Source organism: Cricetulus griseus, chromosome 6 (assembly GCF_003668045.3).
Source record: "Cricetulus griseus strain 17A/GY chromosome 6, alternate assembly CriGri-PICRH-1.0, whole genome shotgun sequence".
In the NCBI taxonomy this organism is placed as follows: Eukaryota; Metazoa; Chordata; class Mammalia; order Rodentia; family Cricetidae; genus Cricetulus; species Cricetulus griseus.
In genome coordinates, this window is record NC_048599.1 from 8496513 (window position 1) to 8511348 (window position 14836).

A 14836-nucleotide genomic window follows, 5' to 3' on the forward strand; every position below is an offset into this window, starting at 1 on the left:
GCCATCCACTGGAGTGGGGTCTACCTACCAGAAACTATGCTCTTAAAAGAAATTAACTCTACCTCCCCCAGAAGCCACCAACCACACAGTTCTTCAGTTAGGGATTGGGGTCTGTAAAGCCCTCTCCATTGTGTACTAGAATGTTGATTAGTTTGATGGGTTTGTATTTCTTAAAACTAAAGTCATCTGAAATTTTAAAATACAAAAGGTGGCAGGGTTGTCTTTTTTTTTTTTTTTTGGTTTGGTTTGGTTTTTGTTTGTTTGTCTTTGTTTGTTTTGCCTTTAAAAGGAACCTAAATCCATAGGGAGGAAGAACAATGTGGGCAAGTGAAATGCAACTGGCCGGAAGTGTGCCATGACTCACCCAACTGACACTGTTTTCTCTTCACTCCTACCTTTGCCTCTAACAGGAGCAAGGGAGCCCTAAAAGGGCCCAGTGAGCTAACAACAAGCAAGTGTCAGAACTGAGCACTTCCAGAACTTCTGCCATTTGTTAAATAACAAGCAGTTTAGCTGGAGCTCCGTTAGCAGCAACCTGAACAGCATCATCAGCCCTCACATGGATGGTCTACCCTGGTAATTCACGTGGAGCAGTGGACCTTGAATTACAGCAGGGAAGCTAGCTGCTCAGGCAACAGGCAGCTGACCTGTGTTTAGCTTAATCCAGTCTGTGGTGCAGTTTACCCGTACAGCTTCAGTTTGAGGCATACCATCAAATCAAGGAATGAAAATTCCTGCCATATCTATGAACTGTTAAAATGCTCCCTGGGAGTATAGGGATTCTAGGTGCCTGAACACTGTGCTATAATCTTTCATAAGACCACAGTTTATGAATTCTCCGAAGCAAACTTCTGGTCAGACTCGATGACCTGAACCTGGAGAAGGTAAGCAGATGCTGGTAAAGGGTGTAGGAAAAGCCATGAACTCACCTCCCTGCCTCAAAAGTGAACCAGGTTGTGTCACGTCCATACCGCCGCAGGGCACTTAGCGGCCAAGAGATGAGTTTGACTCTGGGATTCTGGATGTCCCAAAGACAGATGTACTCATATGTAATCTGCAAGGCACATTCGCCATGTACATCTAAGTTAGGAGATGGCATCAAATACACATTGAATCTCTCTGGGAGAAAAACAAAAGGTTAGTCTAAAATCCCCAGAAATAAAACAGCAAAGACATCGTAGGAACACAGAAGCATTTTAAAAATATGTACATGCTAGGATTCGGTGGCACACCCAGGAAGATAAAAGTTATAAATGAACAGAGAAATGAGTTTTTAAATGCAGATGTTATTACATGGCATAATGATACTCTCTGGGTGTCAACACACACTAAGCACTATTTACATGAACAAATACCATTTTTAGACTTTTTTCAATTTGCATTGTAAAAAAGAACGTATGCTAATAAAAGACTGGAGCAATGAAACCACTAAGAGCACTGTTTTCTCTGCTGAGCACACATTAATTACACATTACATACATTAATTACTTTTGCACTCACAGAAGGTACAGGTGCAAAAGGAGGTTTTTGTGATTTGTGGTCCTAAAGTAACATTAATCAGCTTACAATTTCTATAATCAAGTGAATAGAGCTGTCCCCCCAAATATTTAAAGCACACTCCATGGTAACAGCATGTAATGAGCTGACCAATGATTGTGAAGATGCCATAGGATATACTTAAAAAGAGTTTGAACAAAGAACTTTGTTTAGCTAACTCTGGGAAGAGACAGCCATTTGCTTCCTGGAGTGGCTGCTGAAAAATGTCCCCAAGATTATGGTAGCTACTTAGAAAATTAACACAAAAAGTTACAGAGTCAAAAATCTCTAAGTGAAATATGAACAAAGATAGTATGGCATTTGCAAGCATAATTCTATCTATCCATTCATCCTATAGTAGATCCCAAACATCTAACAAGACAGTGTGATGCTAACAATTTTCTATTAGGAATGGTCTAAATTAGTTATTTTATATTAAGAAAAGATCATCAAAATCTCCACATTTTATTTGAACTTTGTAAATAGTAATATAAAGATTATGCTCATGAATGGGCTCAGGCTCCTGCTATTTAAGCTTTTGAGTTTATTTTGAACTATCAATAGGCAAATGTTGAGTGCTTTCTAGAAACTATCATGAAACAGCTATGTCCCTTGAGAGTTCTGGACCAATGGATAAAACTGTTTTCAGTAAGTAAGAGGTAAAAAAAGAGACCATTGTTAATGGATTCTGTTAGAGGCAAATTGATTTGCTATAAAAATAAATTAGTGGGGGGGGGGAGGTCAGTGGTAGAGTGCTTGCCTAGCATACACTTGGTGAGAAACCATTTTAATTGCACTTATTTGAACCCCTACAAAATAAGACTATAAAGTGCCTTCAAGTAAATCGTGGAGTTTTATACAAACCTGTGATAAGAGAAAACCCAAGTACACAAAGCTGGCAGGCAAAAAAGAAACCTTAGGTACCATTCTCAATTTGAATCTCAGCACTGTGAGTTTCCACTATGCCACAAATACAAATGTGTGAAAGCTAAGTACTGACCCAGCCACTCTAAAGGACAGTAGCAATCAAGTCACATCATGCTTTCAGTGCCCAGGCCTGTATTCCCAAGGCCCTGGCGATCTGCCCTCTGCCTGAATGAACCACACAGAAGGAAGGTCTGGGGTGGGGTGTCCGGCCTTGGCAAATGGCTTCACCCCCTGTAGCCCCAGTTCCCACCCTGACTAGAGGCTCCTTTGCACTAGCCAGCTCTCCTAGGCCCAGATCAACAACAGCTGCCTAGTGACATATCTCGGTGGGGACCATGTATTCAACGTGGGCAAAGACTGCAAACGTGTCTTCAAGACACAGCTCCGCTGGGAGGGAGAACAGATTTAACTAACAGCAAGCTTGCTCACTGAGAGTGCCAGTGCAATTCCACCTCGGTCGTGTCTGCCATCAATCCTGGTGACCCAGAGCCCCTTTCACTCTGACAAGCACTCATAGATCAAGTCTGCCTTGGAAGCAGCACCCTGGGATCCAATCTCCCCAGTCACTAGGTTCAGCTATTTGAAGAGGGAGCAGCTCTTCCAGGCTCCCACTATGAATCAACATTGATTTTTGCTAAAATGTTCATGAATATTTTGGTCATTATTATTTTAAAGGATTTATTCCTAGATGGTGTGTTGAGCTGAGTTGGCTCAAGGGTTGAATTTTTTTCATCACAGATTTTTAAGTGGGTTTAAACTTGATGAAATATTCAAGGGGATTAGGTTCTATTAAAAACACTGGAAAGTGTTCAAACATATTTTAAGTGAAAAGGCAAGGAGGAAATCAGCACACTCTAAAGCCCATGCATTGTAAATGGAGACCATGATCATAGTCTGGATTCAAACACTAACTACTGACTACATTTGGAACAAGGTGTTTCGCTTTCTGAGGTTCTGGCTTTCCCTGTCTATAAAACGGGGAAGTCCTAACACATATGGCGTGGGCTCCTATGCAAATGTAACACTTGAATATTCATAAGTCACCTTCCATCCCACAGACACACAGTGTGGTGCTCAAAACCGTGAATGTGGATACTTTTCCATTATACACCACAGAACTTTTAAAGAAAACATTCACTGCAATGTTAACATTTGGTTATTATTGTAACTCATCTCTTCACACATTTTTATAGTACACAATTAGACATAACAAAATGTCTATTTACCCACTGCACCTCCTTAGAGGGCGGTGAAAAGCAGACCGTTTGAAGGAGATCAACACCTCTCACCCCTTTCACTTATCCAATCAGATTTCTTATAGTCACTTTCTTTTTGGCATTTAGTGGAAAAACACAACCGACAAATATACAATGTAAAGCTGGCTGGATGTAGCCCTCTTCAGTACATTCAAGTACAGGAAAGAGTATGGAAGCGTGCATGCATGCATAGACTAATGTATTTATTCCTAAAATAAAATGAATGCTATGCCACAATGATCCAACAAAGCAAGTTTATGAGGGAGAGAAAAGGTGAGTGCTTTGCACACGTACCACTCTGCTCTCGTTCCACCCCAGTAGCCAGTAAGTCAGGCTCTCCGAGGCTGATGTCATTGATTCTGGTCCCCACACACTCTACCTGGAGAACTTTGCACCACTCATCTGCCTCAAGATCTGTGGAAATGGCAACAGCAAAAAAAAAGACATATTAATATACATATATACATGTATATAAGCATATACATGCCAAAGGCCAAAGACCCCTCCCCAGTTGACTCAAACAAACCTGATTCACAAGCAAAGGTCTTCGATGTGTCATCATTGAAATAAATCCCTATAGCATGTTTCTTGGTGCTCTTTGGCAATCGGGCTACATTTTTCACATTGTTGAGTTCTGTAACCTGAAAAAGAATCAAGATTTGGAAGTCTGGTCACACGCATGAACACTTCCCACCTACATTCTCCTCACCCGCCCCCAAATAAGACCCAGAGAGCATCGAGCTCATCGCCTGTGAGCCTAGCATCACAGAACAGAGCTGCAGATATGAAGGCTAAGCATGAATTAGGAGGATGGGAGGCAAGGGAATGTGGTCCAATCCACCACTAAGATATCACATCAGAGGGTCCGGAATCTCAAAAACATCACCCCTATGTTCAACAGTCAAGCCATGCACTGCAACTCAGAGACCCCATCACAAACTTGGTTTCACCCTCTCTGACCCACTTTGAGCGCCTTGGTGATTATGAATCTCCGTTTTAGGATATAAGAACATGGCACAGTCCGGCCCAGTTCCCATGGGACGCAAAGTAGTCCCCTTATACATCCTGCCCCTCCCTTGCCCACAGTCTCAGCTGCTGGCACTTACATAAACCCCTCCCCTGCCATAGAGGATGTTAACTCCTGGTGCTTCACCAGAGATCTTCCACCATCCCATGGTGGGATGAGGTCCTGTCATCCTGGAGGGGCCTGCCAGGAGGAAGGCTTACATGGTTTCCTGGTAAGTATTTATTTACAAGATAAATAAGCCTTTCATAGTGGCAAGCTTAAACTCCCCCTTAACACCCCCTTAAATGTTACACAAAAGAATAAGCCTCCCATCAATCTTGGCCTGCAGTGATGCTGGACCACCTCTCCCATCCATTATCCTAAATTCAATAAATGCCTGGCTTAAGAAATACCCAGGAAGAGAAATAAACACCCTCCACAGGCACATTAATCTGATCATTTCATTTCCTGGCTTCTTAACCTCTAGTGGCCCTTCGTATGGTATAAATGCAAATTTATCAGCGTGAAACGCCACACAGTGCTCCTCAGAGGCGTGCCATACCAGCGTCTCCAGGGACTTCAGGACATGGCTTATCCTCCATCTGCAACAAGCCCTTAGCCCTCAATACATGCAACTGCTGATTCGGTGTGATGTTTATTTTTGTGCCAGAGCCCAGTCTAAGCCACTGACATCTTTCTATAATTATTTATATGTCTCTCTACTTCCACTCTAAACCCAGGAATTCACTATGCAAACAGCACGTGATCTTTGCAGCCTTGAGGTCTGATTATGGCATTTTTATGCAGGAAACTTAATCCCTCCAAGATTTCCAGTTACACTTGGCATGAAAGCCCAAATCCTTGTACGCAAATGACCACTACAGCTAACTCTCCACTATGTCACCAAGATTTCTCTGGCCTAGCCAAACTGGACTCCACTCTTCAAGAACAAACCACGTGGCTTCCAAGGCTCAGAGCCTTCTCTCATCACCACCTAATGCCCTCTAATAACCCCAAAATCTTAATTTAGATCTCAGTTACTCACTGATTTCCCTCCTGGAAACACCACCCCAATGTTCAAACCTTCCCAGGGTATACAATATGTAACTTCCCTGGCTTCCTTCTTGACCCTCAACTGGCTACAATAGAGACTGGTTTAGTTCTTACCTTGCCTAAGGAGAGTCAGTTCCACTGTACTGATGCTCATCATTCTTTCCCAGGTCTAACACAACAGCTTGTCTGTAAGGAGCTGAGGAAAACCTTCATGAGCTAAGTCCCCAGGGAATGTTTACCACTGACATGGGGACAACCATGTCCAGAACTCCAAGGCCTCAGACTCATGGGACACTTGCAAAAGTCATGTGGGCCAGGCTCAAGGGGGTTGCCACAGTTCTCAGGGGTTTGTGAATTGTTTGATTGTTTATGAAGGAGTGACCATTGTGTGCAAAGACTAGCAACTGCAGCCTCCTCCTCCCTTATGTTTACAAACTGAGACCACTCCCCTGCGGAGATCTTCAGACCAACCCCCCATCCCCATGCTGTGGCTAATAGACCAATGAGGTTCTAGGCTGCTAAGGTAGCCAGAACCCCTACCTGATTCCACACTGTCTGTGTGTCTGTGTGCAATCTCTTTATTCCCTCACTGCCCCTATTGAGGGTTTTATGATCCAGATCTTGTCCTCTAGTGGAAAGTCACTCAATACGTGGGCTCTTTGAGCAAAAGACTAAATTCCCCCACAGATTTATCCTGGAAGTCCACTTCCCCTGGGAAGACTTCCCCCAACCTCCAGGTGAGTTCATCATCACCTTTCCTAAGCTGCCATACACGGTACTTGAAGCTCTACCTGATTTTCTGCTATTATAATACCTATCTCTACAGCTCTCAGAGAGGCTTGAGTCACTTGGCAATGATTTTCTGATGGATGGCATCAAAGAAAAATGATCAGACCACAAGGCAGCACCTACCAAACCTCCCTATAAGCCACATTCTGGGCTTAGCATTTCCAGATAGTATGCCCATTCGATCATCATAAGAGTCCTGGAGACAGAGGTTAGTATCATCAGCAATTTTCAAATGTGGAAACTGAGGGTGGAAAAGATTAAAATCATACAAGCAAGTTTGTGGCTAAGTCTGGCAGAAGTAAGATGTGGAGCAAATCAGATGGGTTTGCTCACCTCATCTGAAACACCGAGTAACACTTGAGAGCCTTCAGCCTCCAGAAGTCACCTCCAGCTTGGATGCATTTGTCTTTTTAACACGGCTTCCTGCCTTGGGGACCCAGGTAGGGCATGCATGTGCCAGGCTTCAGGTTAGCCCTCCACTGAGACATTACTTAAGGGAAGTCTGAAGCACAGCCATGACTTTGAAATATGTTGCTTCATTACATATCCATTAAGGGGCCAAGAGGAAGACATAAGTCACTGGAAACAGCCAGGAAATGCAGGGGAATTGCATGAGTCAGAACACAATTACCCATTCTGGAAATTGGTTTTGGTAATAAGCAAAGTGACACCCCCGCTTACTGCTCCAGGGAGGAGAGTGAGCTTTCACAGGGCAGGCAGGGTCAAGACAGCACGTGACAAAGGACAAGTGGTTTCCAAAGCAGTTGTGTATACCAAGCTCAGAGCACACACTTTACTGAGCATGTGCATACACATACATAAACATAAAAACCTTACTTTCAAAAGAGTTACAGTCTAGACAAATTCATGACAGACCCTTGCTCAAGATAAATGCAACAGACTATGATATCTGTCATCTACAGACACCTTTATGTCACATGAGACATTCAGAAATGTATTTTTTTTTTCATTTTAGTCTACAAATGGCAACACTGAGACAGAATGGATGAACTGCTGTGCCTTTTACAATGTGCATTGGATGAATCAGGTTTTGCAGCAAAGATAGATTTTGATAAGGTCTCCGAGTCTTATTTGATATAACTCCTATTTGAAATGGGAGCTCCAGCATGGTTTAGTATCACAGATCGATTAAGTGACGTCAAAAGAGATTGACAACAGAACCTATACTAGTGATATGACTCATTCAATTAACCTTCAGTGTGACTTTCTTTGCAGTCTGTATTAGTTTCCTTTCTGTTGCTGTGACAAAATGCCCTGACAGAAGCAAGTTAGAGGAGAAAGGGCTTATTTTGATTCCGAGTTCTGGAAGGGATACTGCCTATCATGGTAGGGAAGACAGGCATGAAGGAGCATGAGGCCAGCCACTGTTGGAACTCTGGCATTATGCTGACCCTGCCCCCGACAACGAATGGGACATGTATACTGGCATTCAGGCAGATACTTAGACAGCTCTAAGGGCCCTGTGTTTTGTGGCCACATCACGGCTACGTCATGCGTTATGGGGCTGCGTAAGGACTCAGTGCAAGCTTCCCCTATTAAGCAACTGACCCTCACCCCTCGCCCCCTTTTTTCTCTGTTCCTGGTTGGCCAATATCTAACCCACCTTGTTCTCTTCCCCCACTAAACTCCACGTGGGTATGTTGAGTCTCGTGGTTTGTGTTTCATTGCCTGATGCTGTAGCCAAAGAACAACCACCACAGCATTGCTTTGGCAGTCCAGGATCAGAGAAAGAACAGGAAGTATGTCCTGTCCGTCAAGCTTCGAAGCCTGCCCCAAGTGATGAACTTCCTCTAGCAAGGTTCCACCATCTAAATGCTCCATAACTTTCCCAAATTACACCATCAACTAGGGCCCAAGTGTCAAAGCACATGAGCCTATGGGGGCATTTCACATCCAAACCACAGCATGGTTCCTTAAGAGGCTCAGTAACTATGGATTTCATTCTTTTGCAGCAGAAAAGAATTTTCATATTAACTGGGTTCTCTGTTGAGCTAACTGTACATGTATAGACTCTGTGTATTGGTTTTTAGATAAAATAATTTCTTCAACATACAACATTATCAAGAAGGGCACCACTCAGTTTAGTTGAAGAAGAGGTATCTTCCTTGTACCCATCCACACACCACACTATCTAATTTTTGGTTCGTTTCCTATTTATCTACTCATTCATTCTCTTTAGTTCTTAGCATTTATTCCGAGTCAAGTTTTGGTGGCAGGTAACATTACCACCCTCCTGGAACTTAATTTTCCACAAATAAAGAAAGATACCAGCTCTTAGGTTAAAAATATGTTGGGAGGACATGTGCTGTGGAATGGAAGAATGTAGCTTGTGTCCAGGTAACTTCTACTGCTCTTTTTTTAAAACTCTTTATTGATTCTTTGTGGATTTCACTTCATGCATCCTGATCCCACTCATCTCTCCATCCCCTGGATTCTACCCTCTGACTTTGCAACCTCCCCGCCCAACAACATTTAAAAGTAAAAGCCAAAAAAATAACCAAACAAATAAATAAGTAAATAAAATCTTGGCATGAAAGCTGTAGTGCAGGCTGGTGAGTTAGGCAGTACACCCTTTAGTTCACACATCTTTACGTGTAAATGGTCATCGCAACCAGCCATTGGTCTGGCTCCAGGCCTCTGGATTCTGCTACACTACTGATACTGGGCCCTCCCTGGGACTCCTCTTGGATATTCTGCTGTGTCCTTGTGTCCTGGAGATCCTGTAGCTTTGCATCTGCATCTCCAGCCATTCTACATGCTCCAGAAGTTCATAGATAATGTAGGTGTCAGGGTGAGCTGCCTGGCAGTCTCTAGAGGACACACACAGCTCTGCCCCAGGTTTAGAGACCTGGAGCGGAAAGAATTCACCAATGAGCCACTCGGTGTTTCATCTAGTACTCTTTTATAAGGGGTTGAAGAAGCTCTTTTTCTGAGATGAAAGTGTTGAAACAGAGACCCAAAGACCTGATTGGATGGCTTTCATGGATGGCTGAGCCCAAGCCGTGGGAGAAAGGAAACAGCCAATTCAAAGGCCCCGAGATAGAAACCAACTTACTGGGCAAGGACTGCTTGCAACCTTTGACATTGATGCTTGCCCTTCACAGCTGCTTCCATTCCAGGCTAATCCAGCCCCACAGGTACCTGTATCTACCCACTACACTTCCTTAGAGGGCCGTGAAAAGCAGACAGTTTGAAGGAGATCAACACCTCTCACCCTTTCACTTATCCAATCAGAATTCCTATAGTCACTTTCTTCTGGCATTTAGTAGAAAAACACAACACACAAACGTACAATATAAAGCTGGCTGGATGTAGTCCTCTTCAGTACGTGCAAGGACAGGAACGAGTATGGAAGCGTGCATGCATGCATAGACTAATGTTTTATTCCTAAAATAAAATGAATGCTATGCCACAATGATCCAACAAAGCAAGTGTGGAAGGGGGAGAAAAAAAAGGTAGGTCTATCTTGAATATGGGCACTTAGCTTTTTATATTCCATTTCATGTTTTAATTCATTTTGATTGAGGTAAGCATGATACACAGTGTTAGCTAGATGTACTCTGGACTATGAAGGTCACCCTTTAAAATCACTGCATAAATTAGGCTGCTATTCTCCTACATGCCCCAGAGAAGACACCCACACGACTGAGTGCTGAAGTCCCATTCACCCAAGCAAACAGCTTAGACCCTTCTCCTTTAACTGCATCCACGCTGGTACTTCCATCATGGCTGCCACAATCTATGCCCACTTCTTGTGGAACAGCATCCTGATTTCTCGCTGTTGTGTTTCCTATCATGTGTGCTGTCAGTACGGCTGTCAATCATGCCTCCCTGCTCCCCTATACACCAAGAATGAGACTCTTGCCTGGGACTTCAGATGCAAGTGGAAAATAACCTGGTTCGTCACAGTAGTGAAATGGGGGAAAGACAATCAGTTGTCATTAGGTGGATTCTCAGCGGGGTTCCACAGACTGAGTAAATTCTCTCTGTCTCAGCATCAAACTCTATAGACTGGCAGTATACCAGGAATACCCAGCATCTGTAGGCTATGACCACAACTAAGTCCCATTTCCCCTTTGGAGGCACAGAAAGAAGAGCATTTCCCCATCACAGCTTCCCCTCGCCTCCTGCCCACAGCACCACCACGACTAATCCTAATATCTAGTCCCAGACAGGGTTATTTTCCCACTCTGTTTTCCATGATTCTCACCGACGCTGATGCTATAATGTTTATCCTGACAATCTCCCTTCACAGAACTCTAGCTTAAATCTGCCAAAACCTTCACAAATTCCTAAGGCTCTGAACACTCATTTCCCATACACTCCTCTTTATAACTGACGCGTAATTCTTCCCCTTGGGGATGGAACAAAAGTCAGACAGCAAAGCCCCTCTGTGTGCACGTGTTCTGTGGTGTGGGATTCACTCAGGTCTTTTGATTCTTTCTTTTTTTACCTCTCTCTATTCAATGACACTTCAAGTTAGGGAATCCAAGATGGTTCTCAATGCAGAGATCATTTGAGGTCAGCCGTAAATGCCATATTCCCCAGAGGGAAAATTTACTCCCGTTTTGGAGCTACTAAATTGTATTCACACACAGGGAAGATTCCCAGTCACCTCTAAAGCCACTTCCTAAAGAAACAGAACAGAAATTGTGAGCTGCTGCTGAGAGTGAAGCAAATAAATAGCCAGGTCCTGAGGCCTCCTCCTCCTCCCACGAAGCACCAGCTCCATAGATTACAGGTCAACCCATTTCCCAGAAATCAAAAAACAGGCGAAGGCTCCCAGGACTCAGAAGAGTGCAGAACCCCTCCACACTGATGCTAGCATGAAAATGCAAGGTATTTCTCCACCATTTACTTTCCTACAAGCTCAGCAGGGGGTAACTGGGGGAAAAAAAACCTAGCACCCACTTCCACTTGAGCAAGAGGACTGAAGAGTGAATGAAACAATGATGTGATATTGAGACTTTTACGAGGTAAGCAGGCAGGACTGCTCATGCCTTGCCAACTCTTCTCCCAGGCTCTAAGAGGTGAGAAGCCATGGAAAGCAGGAACAGGAGAATGGGGTGGCTAGTTTCAATGTGGTACTTGGCAAATGTGAACTAACAAATAGCTGCAGTTTCCTGAAAAGCTGAATACTTCTCAGGCTAGAATTTGCATGTACAAGTTCACAGGACAAACATCCATGGGGGAAGAAGGTCTGAAATACCCTCACGATTTCTAGCCCGGCTGCCTGAATGTCATTTCCTATCTGAACGTCATTTCCTATCTGAAGGCTGCCTGTCAAGATGGAGGAAGGTTACTGTTTTCTCCAATGTGCTGAGCTCTACAGGAAGGTCTAAGGCACAGAAACAATGAAACAGACCCTAAAGTTACACACTACATCCCTAGAAGTGGATGCTAAAGAAACAGAGGTATATGAATCACCTGAGAAGTTATTAAAAATAAATACCTGACATGTGTTCAATGCTGAGGTGGGGGAATCCATGAACAAAAAGGAAAATATCACGTTGAGCCAAACTACAGTCATCTGGGGAGATGACTATTGGACTGGCCTGTGGATGAGTCTGTTTTGGTATTTTCTTAATGAATGACTAATATGGGAGTGCCCAGCCCACTGCGGGTGGCCCCACCCCTGGACAGGTGATCTAGGCTATATAAGGAAGCAAGATGCGCAAGCCAGCAAGCAGCACCCCTCCATGGCCTCTGCTTAAGTCTCTGCCTCCAGGTTCCTGCCTTGAGTCCTGCTCTGACTGTAACCTTTAAGCCAAGTAAACAGTTTCCTAAGTCAGGCTGCTTTGGCCAGTTTTGATCACAGCCACAGAGATGCAAACTGGAGCAGAAACTAAATACACACTTGACAGAGAAGACAGGAGATTTAATCTCAACACACGGGTTCTTTGGATTTATCCATTTCGTCATGTGAGACTCCATCACCCAGACCAACATGTTCAATAAGAAACTTCCAGAAATCTAAAATGGCTGAAAGACACATAAGAAAGTGTTCAACATCCTTAGCCATCATGGAAATGCAAATCAAAACAACTCTGAGATACCATCTTACTCCTGTCAGAATGGCTAAAATCAAAAATACCAATGACAGTTTATGCTGGAGAGGATGTGGAGAAAGGGGAACACGCCTCCACTGCTGGTGGGAATGCCAACTTGTACAGCCACTTTGGAAATCAGTATGGCGACTCCTCAAGAAAATGGGAATGAGTCTACCACAAGATCCAGCAATTCCACTCTTAGGCATATACCCCAAAGAAGCACATTCATACAACAAGGACATCTGTTCAACAATGTTCATAGCAGCACTATTTGTAATAGCCAGAAACTGGAAGCAGCCTAGATGCCCCTCAACTGAAGAATGGATAGAGAAAATGTGGTATATTTACACAACGGAGTACTACTCAGCAGAAAAAAACAATGGAATCTTGAAATTTGCAGGAAAATGGATGGAACTTGAAGAAACCATTCTGAGTGAGGTAACCCAATCACAAAAAGACAAACATGATATGTACTCATGTACTCACTCATATGTACCTGCTTTATGATACATAGTAGTGACCGTGCTTTATCAGAGCTGTTTTTAATGATGTTGCTCAGAATGGTTTCCTTCCAGATGATGATTGAGAAGCTAATTTTAAAAAAAAATGGTGCCAGGTACCAGAAGGGTAACAGAACTATGCTGTTTTTCTGGGATTTTGTTTTTTACTTTTTTTTTTTAATGGAGTGTGCTGGATGTCTCTACAATTTTGTTCAAATGACTGCAGAACCTGGAAAAGCTGTTGCTGCTATTGATGCATAACATACTGCCATTATTGATATATATATATATATATATATATAATATATATATATTTTTGGAAACTTTAGCTGTGCTGTCAACTTTGGCAAAAAGTATCCCAGTTTACCGCTTTCAGTTGGCATTGTAGAAAAATTAACAGCCACATTGTTCTAGAAATGTTGATCTTAATTGTTTTCCATTTGTACAGGGGTAACGAACGCACTATATTAAATATGTAAGGTCTTAAAAAAAAAAAAAGAAGGAATTTTGAGAGCCCATCCCACATGAAGGGATGCTCTCTTGACCTGGACACATGGGGAAGGGCCTAGGCCTGGCCCAGGATGATGTGGTAGACTTTGGGGATCCCCTTTTGAGGGCCTTACCCTACCTGGGGAGTGGAGGGGGGATGGCTAGGGGCAGGTGGGATGTTGGGGGGGGAGGAGAGGGAGAAGGAGAAGGCATTGATATCTGAAGCAAGCTTGTTCCTAATTTGAACTAATAAAATAAAATAAATATAAATATAAAAAAAGAAAAAGAAACTTCCAGAAAGCAAAAAGGAAAGGATTGAAAATTTATCTAAAGAATGGCCAGCTCTCTTTGGTGTGAGGAGGAAATGGACAGCCAGAGAGAAAGCTCAATGGATGCTAACTAGCAGAGGCACAAAGAAATACAGCGCGGAACACTATGCAACTAAAAGCCCTATTATAACCTCAAAAGCTAATGCCAAAGAGAAAAACATGAAATCAATTAGAGGATAATAATCTGGACCACCCAACGATCACAGTATTCCTCAGAAGTCGGAAAGGAACGGAATGATACAACCCAAGATGAAAAGAATAAATAAACTATTAAGCAACAACTCAGTATCTGGCAAAAGCATCCTTCAAAACTAAGGGGGGAATAAAGCCTTTCTTATATAAAAGCTGAAGAATTAACCACTGATTGCCTTGCTAAAGGAGTCCTCCAGTTAAAGGAAACCAAACAGAAACATAAATGCATGAAATTTGCTGATAAAGGTATAGATAGACAAATACATACTGCTGTAATAATGCAAGGGTGCATTAATTATTAATTCTAGCATAGAAGCAAAAAAGCAGAGAACACTATAACCATAAAATATATTAATGTGTACACAATATAAAAACATGTATTTTTTAACATTAGTTTTATGAAACAGAAGTTGAAGAATGTAAGAGTTATATGATTTTATAATTGAAGTTCTTAGATAAAATAAGAGAATTGCAGCTACAATACTTTAAGCCCAATCATAATCACACACACACACACACACACACACACACACACACGTACACATATGCACATACAACCTCATAGGAGATACACAAAAACAAGTATGTCATAACAACAACAACAAAACAAAAACATGACAATGTAACACAAAAAATAAAAGACCCAGAGACTGATATTGGGTTTCAAGCTTCAAGCTGAAGATCAGAG

General features: G+C 42.7%; 1 protein-coding gene across 2 annotated transcripts in view; it reads right to left on the reverse strand.

Annotated features, from left to right (window-relative positions):
* The window catches only part of Dok5 (docking protein 5), a 149758-nt gene that overhangs the window by 43546 nt on the left and 91376 nt on the right, over positions 1–14836 (reverse strand). For both annotated transcript variants that reach the window (XM_027423285.2, XM_027423286.2), the window contains exons 3-5: positions 4246–4360; positions 4014–4133; positions 930–1119 (exon numbers count right to left, since the gene is read on the reverse strand). In XM_027423285.2, coding sequence (XP_027279086.1) covers positions 930–1119; positions 4014–4133; positions 4246–4360 — 425 coding nt within the window. The remainder of the gene's footprint in view (positions 1–929; positions 1120–4013; positions 4134–4245; positions 4361–14836) is intronic.